Genomic DNA, 17,004 nt, shown 5'->3' on the forward strand with positions numbered 1-17,004 from the left:
GTAGGGAATTAATTGATGGAGTACATGTCCACATGAGTGAGATCTGGAGTTTTTGACTTACCTAACCCAGATGGCTCCAACAGCAGTTAGAACACTCTTCTCGGCACAGTGGTTCCTCTGGAGGAGAGCTGGGTCCTGACTGTTCTTTCTCAAGAACCAAATGATATAACAAAGCCTCTTTTCAAGGTCTAAGTGAAGTTTGGTTTTACTGTTACTCAATGGTCAATTTTCCCTCCTAGTTCTTTGTCAGAGTATATATACCGTCAGCTTTCGAAGGATTTGTGCGATAACGGGACAACTGCTACTCTGTAACCTCAAGGAACATCATAAACTTTAATTTGCTAGAGTTGTAGTGTCAGAGGTCAGAAGAAACCTTGAAGGAGTCATTTGAGTTGTATCATGAGTTTACACTATAGTATTGCTATACTGTCTTAGAGCTCAGTAATACAGTTAGGCAGGAATGTGTGGTCATGGGTTGGTTTAGGGAGGAAGAAAAATGTTAAAAATACTGTTACAGCCAACAAGAACACGTTTTCTTTTTTATTTAAGAAATTAGGCCATTCTAAGACAGTGAACAAAGGACTCACAGGAAGGTTTTAGAGAAAAGGCCCATCACTACGCTGATGAGACCAAGGACAGAGAGGAAGCCCAGTGAGAGGAGGCACATGCCGTGGGTTATTTGGAACAGGCTCAGCAAGGGGCATAAATATAAGGTGGATGTACAGTTGGCCCTCCGTATTTGCAGCTTCTGCATCTGCGGATTCAACCAACTGCCAATTGAAAGGCCTAGGGTGGTTGTTTCTGTCTTGACATGTACAGACTTTTTTTCCTTGTCATTATTCCCTAAACAATACAGTATAACAACTATTTACATAACGTTTTCATTGTATTAGGTTTTATAAATAATCTAGAGATGATTTAAAGTATACAGGAGCATGTGTGTAGGTTATATGCAAATACTGCGCCGTTTTATATAAGGGACCTCAGCATCTGCAGATTTTGGTATCGAGGGGAGTTCTGGAACCAACCCCCCGTGGATACCGAGGGAAGACTGTACATAATAAAATATTGTTCCTATTTAGTTTGCCGGGTGTCTAACTTGGTTTTGATTTGAGGTTGTTTGTGTCTGTAGGGCAGGAACATGCCTTTTCAATTAATATTGTGCGCTGTGCCTTGTTAGTGTTCTGCACGTGGGCACTTAATTAGAGTTTCAAGGCGGAGTCGCCTGGAGCTAACTCAGCTGTCCTCCTGAGAGCTGCAGTGTTGTTTAGGTCAGTGCTAAGTGCCTGTGGGCTAGCTGCAGCTGAACCACCCAGGAACTGAAAAAGCAGATTCCTAGGCCCACCCCCAAGGAATTCTGACTCACTGCGCAAGAGGGAGTCCATCCCAGGAATCTGTATCTTTTGTGTAGCTCTCCAGGTGCGTCTGATCATGTCCAGGCTTGGGGAATTACAGTTTTAAAGACCATTAAAGGCTCTGTAACAGTATAGGAAGCAACATCTTTGAAGGTGCTCACATGATGTGAGTTATATATGCTGGGTCACAATAGAAATTTCATTTATTTAGTAATAGTTTACTCCCTCGCACTCTGCTGGGTTTATAGACAAACCTTTTCTTGTAGGAAGAATTAGTACGATAAGCATGATGTTGCTTTTTTATACATCCCAGGTACAGAGTTAATAATACTACACAGTTGCTAGACCACGATCATCACTGGTTGAGCAAGGCCCCTATGTTTTATTTTAGTGTGTTACATTGTCTTTATTGTGTTGTTGTGTTGTGTTTTGATGCGTTATTCCCACTCTTCCCCAATCCACACTCCAGTTTCCTTTCCCCATAGGCATTCATGCTAATGTGTTAATATACGTTGTTAAATATGTATTTTTTCTTGTAAAATATGTCCTGTTGGTGGATGTGTTTTACAATTTTATTTTACAATTTATCTAAATGATGTTGTGCTGAACCTCTGATTCTGTTTCTTTACTCACTTAACACTTTTTCAAGATATGCCTGTATGGCTTTATTTACGTCTAGTTCTTGCTTCTAAATGCTACGTGGTATTCCAGTGATTTCCTTGACCACATATTGCTCCCCCATTTTCTCAGATATGGACACTTAGGTTGCTTCTATTTCCCCGCTATCACAAATAATGCTAGGATGGATATACTTGCATATGTCTCTTTATAGACTGCGCAAGAATTTCTTTCCATTATTTACTCAGGAAGGTAATCATGGGGTCATAGTGTATACATCTTAATTTTACTACTTTCCAGAAAAGCTATAACACTTTACACCTTCAGCCGCAGTTCACAAGAGTTTCCATCACCCTACATTCTCAACACTTGGTATTATACATCATTCTAACAGTTGCCATTCTAACATGTGTGTAAAGTGTTATCTCATTATTGTATCCATTTCCACTTCTGTGATGACTAGTGAGTTTGAGCATCTCCACATAGATTTGTTAGCTGTTTCAGCTTTGCATTTGTATATTGCCTATTCCATGGATTTGAAAAGTAAAGATGCTTCATTAGTCCATTGAGTGATACAATAAACTTCCATTTCATGACTCTAAGAAATTATGGACCCTTAAAAGTTTAGTGTTTTTGCTGCTGCTGCTGTTTTAAATACTAGACAAAACTTTAAAATATATAATGAACCCCCAATTCACTAATGTTCTACAACTTTGTTCAAGAATACACCATTCACATTTAATCTACTTTGATTATGTATGTATCTGCAAAATTCTCTACAAAGTATGTTTCTCATATTTCTAGACTCCTGTTTCCTCAAGGCCAATGATTTGACTCATAGTCTTTCATCATACCTAAAAGAAAGTAAGTAAACTCCGATCTTTAAAAAAAGTATTCACCAAGTTGCTATTATTCCATTAAAGCATAAAGTCTGTCTCTGTAAAATAGGAACTTTTAAAACTACATTTTTTTTTTTTAAAGATTTTATTTTATTTATTTTTTCCCCCCAAAACCCCAGTAGATAGTTGTGTGTCATAGCTGCACATCCTTCTAGTTGCTGTATGTGGGACACGGCCTCAGCATGGCCAGAGAAGCAGCGCGTCGGTGCGAGCCCAGGATCCGAACCCGGGTCGCCAGCAGTGGAGCACGCTCACTTAACCACTAAGCCACGGGGCCGGCCCCTAAAACTACATTTAAAATCAAAAGTTTCCACCTTAAGTGGATTTTAAGTGAAGGTTTCTTTAGGTTCATCTTGATATTAATTTTTACTTATTTAAGTTTATTCTTGTTTTGCTCTGGCTTTGAGAATTGGGTTTTGGTCTCATTTTTGTTTTATAACACTTTAGAAGTATTGGTCTAGGAATCAAGAGAATAATTAGTGTTCTAACTACTAAATTAGTGTTCCCCCACTAATTTGCTGTTTGACCTGGGACCTGTCACTGAGTGCCTCTCTGGGACTTGGCTTTGTTATCTGAGAGATAAGGAAGTTGAACTATGTGATCTGTTCCAGCTGTGCGATTCTGAAATTCTGTTCACATGTTCAGAATTCAGACTATGGATACTGCGTGGTCAATCTAACTTGATCTTTTTAAATATGTATTGTGCGTAGCCAATAATAATTAGATTACTCATACTAAGTAGTCATTTATTTGTGGCCAATAATTAAATAGTTTAGATGTAAGATTTAACATTCTTCTTTCAAACTCTAAGCAATTCTGACAACACCTAACTTGAGGGCATAAATGTTTCTCAGCATCAAATTCAGCAAATGTAGGTGTAGGTTACAGTAGAATCAGCCTCATTGGGTTATGAGAACTAAAAAAGAGAATGTATGTAAAGTGCTTAGCACAATGTCAATATCTAATAAATGTTTTCTATTATTTAAATGTCATTGCCATTTTATATCTTATGCTGATGTCCCTTTAAAATTGAACATTATTGAATCAGAATTCTTTTCCTATTTAGTCAACATTGCCTTCAAGTATCTAACATAAATTAAAACATTGAAAATGTATTATTCCAAACTTTTTTACTTAGTCCTAAAACTAGTCACATTTAGCATATTATATGTTTTGTGTTGTAAGTTAATGATATTTTGTTTTGATCTAATATCTAGAATAACCAGAGAATAGAATCTAAACAGTGCCTTTATATTTTATTTTACTTAAACACTAACAAACAAGTAATTAGAGAATACTCGACTTTGAAGGCCCTGTTTTGCTATATTTAGAGTAATTTTTTTATGGTCCTTTTTTCAGTCTGTCCTAAGTGGGTAAAACTTTGGAAAAACCACGGTGAGAAGAAATCGGTCCTGTTGCTAATCATCTGCAGCTCTGCTGTCCGAGCCCTGGAGCTTATTAGGTTGGAAGCATCACCTATTCTATTTCATAAATGTTTTCTGAGAAACTGATATGTGTCAAGCTGATATGTTCTATATGCTGGAGATGGAGCAATGAACAAAACAGAGTCCCCTCTATCATAGAACTTAACTTTCCAGTGAGGAAGACAGACAATAAACAAGTAAATATACATTATAATGTCAGGCCGTGATAAGTTGTGTAAGAAAAAATAAAGCCTGGCAAAGGGATAGAAGTGGATAGGGGCTACTTTTTAAAGGGTAGTCACAGAAAACTTCTCTAAGGAGATGACATTTGAGCAGAGACTTGTGCAAGTGAAGGAGAGAGAGGAGCAGATGTCTGGAAGAAGAGCATTCCAGGTAGAGGGACAGTAAGCGCAAAAGGCCTTGAGACTGGATGCCACTGGAGGATTTTGAGCGGAGGAGTCACATGATCTGAAGGGACACTTTGGCTGCTGTGTGGAGCATAGGCATTATAGAGAACAAGCGTGAAAGCAGAGAGATCGTGTGAGCAATAACCAGTTGGAAGAAAAGATCTAACTGAAAACAATAAGAAAAGACAGAGCACCAAGGAATAAACTTACCAAAACCCATATTCCACAAGGGGCGTAGAAGATCTTGAACAAGCAAAAAGGCACATGCTGTGTTCCTGAATAGGAAGACTCGATGTTGTCAAGATGTCTGTTCCACCTCAGATAATCTACAGATTTCACAAATTCCCAATCAAACTCCAATAGAATTGGTTTTTAAACTAGATAAACTAGTTCTAAATTCATATGAGAAAATACGGAAGAAAAAATAGCCAGGAAAATTCTAAAAAAGAATACTAATGAGAGCATCCTATGCCTATAGTATCTATCAGATTACCAAAAATAAAAACATTACAGGGGGCCGGCCCGGTGGCACAAGCGGTTAAGTGCACATGCTCTGCTGCAGCGGCCCTGTGTTCGCCGGTTCGGATCCTGGGCGTGCACCAATGCACTGCTTGTAAAGCCATGCTGTGGTGGCGTCCCATATAAAGTAGAGGAAGATGGGCATCAGATGTTAGTGCAGTGTTGATCTTCCTCACAAAAAAAAAAAAAAAAGCATATTACAAAGTCTCAATAATTAACACAGTATGGGACATGCATGACAGACAGACCGGACCAGTGGGCCAGAACTGAAAGTTCAGATACAGACCTGCCTGCATCTGAAGATGAAGCACATGGTGAAGTGACAAGTCAGCATGGAAAGATAGATTATTTAATAAATGCTGTTGGAACAACTGGGTAGCCGTCTGGGAAAATAACGTTGGATCCATATCTCACTTATTATACCAGGATAAATTCTGAATGGACCAAAACTTTAAATGCAAAAATTATGTTTTAAAGATAATTTGTCAGTGCCTTCCTGAGTGCTTTCACATACCTTTTCACTTACTGTAGTTGTGTAGAACAAACAAAAAGGCTTCCACTGGGTCAGTGGAACACTCAGCTTCCAGAGAAGAGCCATCGGAGTAAAATGCGAGTTATTGGGACTTGGCCTCTCCCGGGAGCAGGCCTGCACCAAGAGACGAAACAAAGGAGAATCCACATCTCGAGACAGAGGGACTTGATCAGATAGACTGAGGTGCAGGTGTAGACACTCAGGAGTTATTTCACATCTGTTTTTCTAAATGAACTAATCTGATGGGGAATTTAGAAAAGTAGTTGTTAAGCTTTGTTAAGAGTCCTTCAAGCCCTCGTTTCGCCGCTAGGCCCACACATTCAGTTGTATCACACACTGTCCCAGTCAAACGCAAGTGTTCCTTTCAGCTGTTTCTGCTCTAAATGTAATTGATCAAGACCCAGACTGCTCGTGGGCGGCTGTACCTGCTGGTTCTGAATCACAGCAGTTCACACTGACTTCTCAGTGTGTGAGAAACTGCCGCCACAGAACCCGTTTCAGATTCAAACGCGAGTGGCAAAGAGGTCGGCCTGAGGTGGCTTCTTCAAAACAAGTCATCCAGTTGATTTGAGCTTTTGTGTACATAAATGCCTTTCTGAGGGGCATAAAAGCACTATGTTCTCGCACTTCATTTACTGATTCTTGCTGCTTTTCTGTGTCCCTGGTAATACTACGATCCATTTCAAGGTTAGGTGATTTCTAAAAGGTGATTTTTGTACAGGTACAATGAGCCCTAGTCACAAATAATAATGTTGAATAATTCTAACTTTGTAAGACTATCTGTTCTCTTGAGAACTATGAGTTATGTTAAATATGTCCCCTAGGTTGTCTTACTCGTAAACCTTGCTGTGGAGAAAGCTTATGTGTAAGTGAAAACGCGAGTGCAACTCGTGTAACATGATTTACTACTTGGCAAACTCATATATTCCTACTGGTCAATGAGATTTCTCAAAACATAATAGTGATATATAAAGGAAAGTAATATTCCCGAGCAGTATTTCCATGTTAGTTCTCTCCCCAAACATCAGCTAAAAGATTCTTATTTTATACCCATTTATATCTGAAGCATTTCCACATATAGAATTTTACAGAAAAGTTCACTCTGCAAAGTAGATAAAAGTGGGGGCTGCTCTGACTGAAAGACAGATTCCCCCTGCTCCTCCCTGTCAGCTCATCCCCACCCCTCACAGCAGCCACGACAGACCTTTGTGGATGCCCTGGGGCTCCACAGGGCACAGGCCGACATCACTGCTCTCAGATATTCCTCACAACTGCATTTTGTATGAGATCTGCACTGCAGAGTTGGAAGATAAATACTCTGCCAGGGACCCGAAATACAGAAATTCTGTGTTACAAGTGAAGGGCAGATCTGTGTTTCAGTAATCAAGGAAATCTAAGTCCAGTTAACCTTGTGTATGAGAGTGAGAAGCCAGCCCAAACAGGTGCCTGAAGGCGGGCCACCCCACTTTCGTTCCAGAGATGGGCCAACCTGGAAAGCTGAGTGGTTTCCTGTATGTGTATATATACAGGTGTGTATATGTACGTGTGTTTACACATGTGTTTACACATACGTACACATATAAATGCATGTATTCTTTTGAATAAATTAAGACATAATACTTAAGTAGTCAACGTGGCCCAGAATGAGTGAGTTTCCTTATGCATTAATCTCTTTCTTTTCATTAGGTCCATGACAGCTTTCAGAGGAGATAGCAAAGTTGTGAAGTTATTTGCAAAGCACATAAAGGTAAGCCAAGGCCTGCAGTTCCTGGTGGCATGTAAGCGATCCTTAAGGGCCACTCTGGGACTTCAGCTTTCCCCTCAACCTCTTCTTATCTCCTTAGCAGGCATTTTCTTTGGTGCCTCCTTACATTACATACTTAACAACCATCTGCTTTTCTTTGCATTCCCTGCCTCTGCATACCCACCTGCCCCCACAGCAGTTACTACTCCTCGTGCGTGCTCCATGATTCCTCTACAGAAGCTGAGGTCTGACCCCTGGATTCTTTGAAGATTTACCAGTTTTCTAGGGAGATGCTCTTCTACCTTGATGTCAACCTTCTTTGCCCTGGAAATTGACCCTAAACAAGAGTAGCCCCATTTGCTTTTTTACTTTCTTAACTGTTAGATAAAATGCTCCAAATTGGCCTATGATTGCACTTTCTAATGACTCTTTTCTTTCTTCTCTTCCATCTTGGAATAGGTCCAGGAGCAGGTGAAGTTGCTGGAGAAGCGTGTGGTCCACCTGGGTGTTGGAACTCCAGGGAGGATTAAGGAACTCATTAAACAAGGTATGAAAAGAGGCAGTGACCCTTCCGCTCAGAGCTGGGACTTTGCCTTTCCACCAGGCGAGTTTGGGAAACCACCATTGTGACATAGGAAAACCACACCTTTGTGTTTATTCAGGAGTCAGAAACTCAGCCTTTAGTCTCTAAAACCAGCGGCAGGTGTAGTGCAGTAGGGAATGGTAAGGACTGTGGCAAACTGCAGTACGTGTGCCCACCCAAATACATTCACATTCCAATTGCTCTAAGCAGGTTAGTGGATCCACAATTCATTCCAAATCTGAAATTTGTAGAGCTGTATGTGTTGAGTATTTCCCTCTCACTTGATTGAGTCTTGGTTCCCTGAGTCTCCCACTCCGGTTGAGGGCTGGTATATGAAACATGATGAAACAAAAATGCAGTTTCTATGGACAAAATACAGTATTCTGGAATATTTCTCCTGAATGCATTTCTCTCTTAGTGCTTTACCCAGAAAGTATTGCAGACAACATCACTGGTGGGTTTTTACAATCTGTTGACTTTCTCAAAGCCAGTAGCCTAAAAGCCTGCTAACCTGCTGATGGTCTTATTACCTGCTCTACCTGCCAGACAGACTAAAGATTTCTTGCATTACTCACTTCCAAATTACTTTATATAGTAATAGAACTTTGTTTTATAACTGTCTGGAGATTTTCCTGGATTTTTTACATATCTAAAAGTAATGTGTTCATCAATGTAGTAACTCACTATAGAGGTGGTCATTTGCCAGGAAGCCAACAAAAGCTAAAAATACTGGTGTTTCTCTCCAGATGAAAACCACCCAGGGTTAAATGAACCCACTGTGTACAAAGTGCTGTGCAATTACAAGGAAGGAACAAGCTTGGCGGCCCCAGATGAGGAAGGGAAACAAACATTTTTTGAGTTCCTGCTTGTACGTAGTGCTATGCTAGACACCCTTACCTATCTCCGTTGGTACTCACAGCATCCTTGCAAGCTAGCATTCTTATTTCTTATGAGAGAAAACTGAAGCTCAGAGGGTTAAGTAGCCCTCCCAAGATCTCTCAGTTTAGGCCTTCCTGGTTCCAGAGCCTTTCCCCTCAGGGAGCTCCTGATCCAGTTGAAGAGATAAATGTTCGTAGAATGAGATTGAGGAGAAGAGGCAGTCAGTGCCGGGGGCCAAATGTGCACTTCAAGTCCTGTAAGAGTTGAAATGAGGGAGAGATTAGTGTGGTGGCTAAATCTGCAGGGAAGGTTTCACAGAGGAAAGGGTCTTTAACTGGTCTTTGAAGTATGGGGAGGATTAAAACAGGCAGGAGGATGTGAGAACAGCATTCGGGAATGGAAGAACAGCTGAATGAGAAGATAATAAGGAGGCAGTGCAGTGTGGAGGGGGCAAGCCCCTGGTGGGGACTCAGACTCCGGAGATTCAGATCCCTGGTCCAGCTCTGTGACCTTGGCAAGTTACTTAATCTCTCTCAACCGGTTTCTTTTTTTTTTTTTTTTTTTTTTTTTTTTTCCCCCAAAGCCCCGGTAGATAGTTGTATGTCGTAGTTGCACATCCTTCTAGTTGCTGTATGTGGGACACGGCCTCAGCATGGCCAGAGAAGCGGTGCGTCGGTGCACGCCCGGGATCCGAACCCCGGGCCGCCAGCAGCGGAGCACGCGCACTTAACCGCTAAACCAAGGGGCCGGCCCTCTCAACCGGTTTCTTTATCTGAATCACGGAGATAGTAATAGTACCTCCTCAAAGGATTGTTATAAAGGTAAAATGCCCACAAAGAGCTCAGCACAATGAGGGTCACACCTTAAGAACTCCTCAAGTGTTCGTCATTGTTTTTATTAAAGAGACCGCCTTTCTTGGTTGGAGACTTCGTGGGCTGTAGTAGCCCATGATACTGTTGGAAAGAAAGTCAGATTGCGGAGGGAGGACCTTGAACAGTAAGCTCAGGGGTTTGGATTTTTGTCCTGTGGACACAGGAGGGCGTTGAGGACACAGGGGAGCACCAGGTGAGAGATCCTTGTGGTCCATCTCTGAGACACGGAGTTGGGAGAGATTGGCAGGGCGGCAGGACAGGCCAGGGTTGGACCCTGCCTCCCCCATGGCAGAGCCGAAGATTCACCTCTCCCCTTCCTGGAATCCAGATGGTTTTTTGTATGTCATCAGGCCCCCCATGCAGTAGGGCCACACTTCTCCATATTTAAAAGAGAGAAAGGGAAGAGAGAAAACCAAGCTGTATAGGTTGTTGAAATTAGATTTCTACAGACTTGTAAGAACTCAATGTGAAAGCCTATTTCATGTAAGGAGTGAAAAAATCATTTAAGGAGCTGTTGATTTTTTATAATACTAATGAAAATAACTTTACTTCTGATTCTGATTGGGTGAATGGTTCAATATTCATTAACCACAGGTGTTAGGCTACATACAAAGTGTTTAAAGAGAACAATTCCAGCACTCTAAAAACTGAAAATCTAAGTGAGACAAATGGCACATAACTCGTTTTATGTGGCTGTTTATGACTTAAGATATTTCTATATCATATATAAGGAAAGTTTCCAGATGTTGAAAGATATTCCATGACATTGGGATCTGTACAATTATAAACAGAATTATATTGTTTTATTTTAATAATGAAGGGGATTTTCTGACGATATATATAAGAGGCTTTGAAAAATGCAAAAAGGTACCTAGAAGAAAATGTCACTTTATTTATTTATTTTTTTTTTTTTGAGGAAGATTGGCGCCAAACTAACATCTGTTGCCAATCTTCCTCCTTTTTTCCTTTTCTCCCTAAAGCCCCAGTAGATAGTGGTATGTCGTGGTTGTACATCCTTCTAGTTGCTAAGAAAATGTCACTTTAGAGAGAATCTCTTGTTGGTTAATATTGAATATATTTCCTTTCAGTCTTTTTCCTATACATTTATACTTATTTTTATAAGGACAGCATACTATATTTCATAACTTTTTAACTTACCTTTTCCACTTTATATATCTCATGAGGACTTTCCTTATCATGAAATAGTTTTAATTTTTCATTTTTAATGGTGACATAATATTCTCTTATAAAATTATTTTGGTTTTATTGAGATATAATTGACATGGAACTTGTATTAGTTCAAGGTATACAACATAATGATTTGACACATGTACATATTGCAAAATTATTAGCATAATAAGTTTAGTTAACACCCATCAACACACGTACTTACAAATTTTTTTTTCTCATCATGAGAACTTTTAAGATCTACTCTTAGCAACTTTCAGATATACAATATAGTATTGTTAACTATAGTCACCATGCTGTACATTACATCCTGAGAACTTATCTTATAAATGTAAGTTTTTACCTTTGAATACCCTCACCCATTCCCTACCCTCTACCCTTCACCTCTGGTAACCACCAATCTGCTCTCTATACCTGTGAGTTCGGTTTTTTTCAGATTCCACATATAAGCAAGATTGTATTTATATTTCTCTGTCAGACTTATTTCACTTAGCGTAATGCCCTCATGGTCCATCCATGTTCTTGCAAATGGCAGAATTTCCTTCTTTTTTTATGGCTAAATCATATTCCATTTTATATATATACCACATTTTCTTTGTTCATCTGTCAGTGGACACTTAGATTGTTTCTATGTCTTGGCTATTGTAAATCATGCTGCAGTGAACATGAGGGTGCAGATATCTTTTTGAGACAGTGATTTTATTTTCTTTGGGTATATACCCAGAAGTGGGATTACTTTACTGGATCATATGGTAGTTCTATTTTTAATTTTCTTTCTTTCTTTTTTTTTTTTTTGGTGAGGAAGATAGGCCCTGAGCTAACATCTGCCAGTCCTCCTCTTTTTTGCTGAGGAAGACTGGCCCTGGGCTAACATCCATGCCCATCTTCCTCTAGTTTATATGGGACACCACCACAGCATGGCCTGACAAGCGGTGCGTCGGTGCGTGCCCAGGATCCAAACCGGCAAACCCCGGGCCGCAGTAGCGGAATGCACACTTAACCGCTTGCACCACTGGGCTGGCCCCTCTATTTTTAATTTTTTGAGAAACCTCCATACTGTTTTCCATAGTGACTGCACCCAATTCACATTCCCACCAACAGTGCACAAGGTTCCCTTTTCTCCACATCCTCGCCAACACGTGTTATTTCTTGTGTTTTTGATACTAGCCATCCTAACAGGTGTGAGGTGATATCTCATTGTGGTTTTGATTTTCATTTCCATGAGGATTAGTGATGTTGGGCACCTTTTCATGTGGCTGTTGGCCATTTGGATGTCTTCTTTAGAAAAACGTCTATTCGGTTCCTCTGCCTGTTCTTTGATCAGATTGTGCTTTTTTGCTATTGAGTTGTATGAGTTCTTTGTATATTTTGGATATTAACCCCAAGGTATATTATTTTTTAGCAGTTCTCATTTTGGTAGGATATTTGGGTTGTTTCTAACTTTTTACTGTTATAAATAATACTGCAGTGATCATCTTTGCAGGTAACTGTGTTTAAGTTTCTGATGTTTTAATGGGGTACATCATAGAAAGAAAATTATTTTATCAAATAGTAAGTATTTTAAAGCTCCTATTATTTAATGCCCAATTGCCATCCAGTGAGTCTGCACCTGTTTGCTTCCCCTCCAGCAGTAAGTTATTTTTAAGGGAAAATTATCAACCTATTATCTCTCTCAATTTATCATTTTTTATTTTGCAGAGAGAGTTTTAAATAAGAGGCATTGTAATTATAAGAAGCATGAAAGAGTCTTTTGGGCAGAGAGGAAAATATTGAAATAACCACAGAGAAAAGTTGAGGGAAAGTGCTGCAGAGTAAAGGACGGCTTCCCTTCCGTTTCCACGTGTAACATGTCACAGCTTGGGCCATGGGAAGAACATGGGGAGAGAGAAGAACTAACTGTGCCCAACTCTGACACCTCTGAGGAAAAGACGGTCCCTGAGGCCCCCTCCAGCCCCCCTCTCCATAATTGTCCTTAGATAGATGGAAGACGGTGGGAATGGAGTCCTTACTTGGGCTATCTGTCTCCTCAAGTATTGCAGACTTTGATAGATCCCATTCATCTTAACTTCCTTTTCTGCCTAAAATTAACCCCCTAACCCTGTCCTCATCCTTCTGCCCACTCACCTCCTCAGACCCTATTGGACTCAACTCCTCTGAAGGGTCACTACCCCAAACTGCAGACACATCTTATCACATCCCTGTCAGGAGTGAGACTTCACCCTCTGGGGCTTTGTGAAATGGAGGCTTGGGACTGCGTCTTTGCCAGCTCTTGAGCACTTGACAGCTTCACAAGAGCAGCTTCTCTGCTTCCTCAGAGGCAGTGATCAGACTGTGAAGAGAGCAGGTCTCAGAGCGCCCCAGTAGTTTCCCATCAGGCGAGGGCAGCATTCATGTGCAGACAGGGATTAGCTGCCCGGGGAGGGAGGTGGGGCGGGGGTGCAGCATGGAGACAGAAAGCAACCAGGAGAATAAAAAATCATTTTAATAAGCTTATGTCATGAGGTCTTTACGCAGCAACATTCTCTGCTTCTTTCAGGTGGCCTCGATTTGAACCCCTTAAAGTTCCTGGTTTTTGACTGGAACTGGAGAGATCAGAAGTTGAGGAGGATGATGGACATTCCTGAGGTACCACGTAATCAGCAATTGCCTTTTTTTTTTTTTTCAATTTGAACTTGAGTTCAAACACAGTAATAAAGTCTTTGACATGGGAGCCAGCGCATTCTGGCCTTTGAAATGATTTCTGTCTTTTAACTCTGAGGTAACTACAGTTATAGAGACTGGCTCACCCTTTATGCATAACCGTGTCTTTTCCATGTGTTCTGTAGGAGTCAGCTTTGTTTCTCCATGCACTGCTCAGTGGATCTACCCCACTAGGGACCACATCTATAGGTACCTTTAGGAAACAGGGAGATCTGAGGACTTGACACATTTCTCTGGGTCTTGCTTTTAGAGACTCGATCATCTTTGCCTTCCATCCTCATAAGTGCACTTGGAGGTGGGGGCATGAGCTTGCCTCATTGCCTGCATCTCCACATCCACCAAAACCCACTTACTTAATTTAGCTGGCTATTTTGATTTTTCATGGTGGGGAAATTTTTTGAGGTCTCAGTGGATTAAAACTGACTGAATGCCTTTCTGGGCACAGGATTGTCTCATTGTATATTTGTAAAAGTAATCCATTATCATCATAATGTGAAAAATTGATTTGCGACCCAACATGTTATTGTGGGGCCAATTTTTCTTTTTTTTTTTAATGTTGAGAATATTTATTAGACATTTTTAAATTTTCCTATTTTTTAAATTATTTTATTGAGGTCATATTGGCTTATAATACTATGTAAATTTCAGGTGTGCATTATTATATATCAGTTTCTATATAGACTGCATCATGTTCACCACCAATAGTCTAGTTTTTATCCGTCACCATACCTAATTTTTCAATCTAACCTGATGTTGGAGAGAAAAGGGTTTGTGCAGAAATAAACATGGCCGCAAGTCACCAGTCAGGAGTGAACCATGGCAGTAACTATGGGAGAGGCTTAAAATTACTCCTTTAAACATGCTGAGTGAATTAATGTACCACATAAAACTATATTCCCAGAATGGCCAAACTGATTATAGTGGATCGGTGAGTTATATCAGACATCAGTTCAGATTAAAAGACAATTTTCTCAGGTCCGTATACACACACACACCCTGTCCCCTGAACTAACTGGTTTTTTAAAACTAGTTTAACCAGGGCCGGCCCCGTGACTTAGTGGTTAAGTGCGCGCGCTCCGCTACTGGCAGCCCGGGTTTGGATCCTGGGCGCGCACTGACGCACCACTTCTCCGGCCATGCTGAAGCCGCGTCCTGCATACAGCAACTAGAAGGATGTGCAACTATGACATACAACTATCTACTGGGGCTTTCGGGGGGAGAAAAAAAAGGAGGAGGATTGGCAATAGATGTTAGCTCAGAGCCGGTCTTCCTCAGCAAAGAGGAGCATTAGCATGGATGTTAGCTCAGGGCTGATCTTCCTCACAAAAAAAAAAAACCCAAAAAACTAGTTTAACCAATTTGATGAAAGACACATGAGGCCATATTTGATGATTTTAGTTATAATGTTAAATCTGAGTAATCCACCACTAGTTTTCTAATTATAATAATAAGGAAAAATAGTTAAAAAAAAAAAAACTTGTCACCCAAAGTTATTTTTATTATATTGATGTCATTAGTAGCCGTTATCCTATATCAAAATATGTATATAATCTGGGCTTTGGGTATCTTGAAACATCTTTGTATAGATTTTTTATATGAGATTTTATTTTGAATGGCTCTGGACAAAAGGACCCTTCAACAAAACTGATATTTTATATAGTACCTCTTCCCTGGCTTATGGAAATATTTCAGTTTTGAATAAAGTGCAGGTTAGGATTTTGGCCCTCCTTGATTCTGGCCATAGCAGCTGCATAAGTACCAGGGAGTCCAGATGGTTGGCTTGATTCACCAAGACCATCTTTTCCTGATCTTAACCTCTTTTTTTCCTTTTCTCTCGTTTAGATAAGAAAGGAGGTTTTTGAACTTCTGGAAATGGGAATCCTCAGTCTGTGCAAGTCAAAATCTTTGAAGCTGGGCCTTTTCTAAGTCTAATGAAAATTCCAGTTTCCATGGTGGGATTTGCATCTTGTTTAATGGCTCTGGCACGTTGCAAGCACTCAGAAAATACCAGCTATTGTTTTCTTATGTTAACAGCATCACCAGATAGATGACAGGGAGCGTATGATGGGGATTCTTTCACCAAAATGGGTCCGTCCTATGCCAACTCCCTTGTATAATAAAGTATCATTGGCTTGTGTGATTTTTGTTGAACAGACTGAATTTTTCTCTCACCGACTGGCCTCTGGTGTGACTGTGCAGGAGAAGGGAAAGAGCAGCTGGGCATCCTTCGACAAGCCCCTTCCCTCTCTGAGCCTCAGTCTCATGAGCTGTGAAATGGGGTAGTATCTCTAAAGATTGTTGAGATTCCATGAAATGGTACATATGGAACCGATCTGTAAACTGAAGCCTGGTCCCAACATGAAGGGTGACAGTGATAGAAAGTACACTGTCTGACTCGTTTTTTAACTTTTTATTTTGAAATAATTTCAGGCTTACAGAAAAGTTGCAAAAATAGTACAGAGAATTCCCATGTCCACTTCCTCCAGCTTCCACCAGTGCTAACATCTTGTATAACCATAGCACAGTTATCAAAACTAAGAAGTCAGTATTGGTACAATACAAATACAGTTGACTAAACTGCAGACTATTCAGATCTCACCCATTTCTCTCCGGACGTCCTTTTTCTGTTCCAGGATCCAGTCCAGGATCCCACATTGCATGTAGTTGTCATGTCTCCTTAGTTTCCTGGGATTGGTCACAGCTCCTCAGTCTGTCCTTGTATCTCATGACCTTGACAACTTTTGAAGAATACTGATGGGATATTTTGTAGAATGCCCCTCAGTTTGGGTTTGTCTATTGTTTTGTCATGATTTGATTGAAGTTCTGCATTTTTTGGCCAAAATACCACAGAAGTGGTAAGTCCTTCTCCAAGTGTCGTATCAGGGGCGTGATGTTGCTATATCTTATTACTGGTGATGTTGACCTTGACCACCTGCGTAAGCTGGTGTCTGCTGATTTTCTCCACTGAAGAGTTACTAGTATCCCCGTTGTAATTAATATCTATCTTGGGGGAAATATTTTAAGGCTACACAAATATCCTGTTTTCCCTCATACTTTTTCCCACTAATTTTAGCAACATTGGTAGTTTTTCCCTGCAACAGTTATTACAGTGGTCATTTTTCTGTTTCCCTCATTCCTTCAACATTTATCAATTGGAATTCTATAAGAAAGAGCTGTTCCTTTTCCCCATTTACTTGTTTGTTCAATTGTTTATTTACATCTGTATGGACTCATGGATATTTATTTTCTTTTATGGGTGATAGCCCAATACTATTGGTTTTTGT

At 40.3% G+C, this 17,004-nt stretch overlaps 1 protein-coding gene across 4 annotated transcripts in view; it reads left to right on the forward strand.

The window, feature by feature from the left end:
* Nucleotides 1-15,860, forward strand: part of CMSS1 (cms1 ribosomal small subunit homolog) — a 353,891-nt gene extending 338,031 nt beyond the window's left edge. For all 4 annotated transcript variants that reach the window (XM_058555678.1, XM_058555679.1, XM_058555680.1 and 1 more), the window contains 6 exons: nucleotides 2,778-2,837; nucleotides 4,232-4,334; nucleotides 7,441-7,501; nucleotides 7,958-8,045; nucleotides 13,557-13,645; nucleotides 15,563-15,860. In XM_058555678.1, the coding sequence (XP_058411661.1) occupies nucleotides 2,778-2,837; nucleotides 4,232-4,334; nucleotides 7,441-7,501; nucleotides 7,958-8,045; nucleotides 13,557-13,645; nucleotides 15,563-15,646 (485 nt within the window). In that variant the 3' untranslated portion in view covers nucleotides 15,647-15,860. The remainder of the gene's footprint in view (nucleotides 1-2,777; nucleotides 2,838-4,231; nucleotides 4,335-7,440; nucleotides 7,502-7,957; nucleotides 8,046-13,556; nucleotides 13,646-15,562) is intronic.
* The last annotated feature ends 1,144 nt before the right edge of the window (nucleotides 15,861-17,004 follow it).

This window comes from Diceros bicornis, chromosome 15 (assembly GCF_020826845.1).
Source record: "Diceros bicornis minor isolate mBicDic1 chromosome 15, mDicBic1.mat.cur, whole genome shotgun sequence".
NCBI classification, from domain to species: domain Eukaryota; kingdom Metazoa; phylum Chordata; class Mammalia; order Perissodactyla; family Rhinocerotidae; genus Diceros; species Diceros bicornis.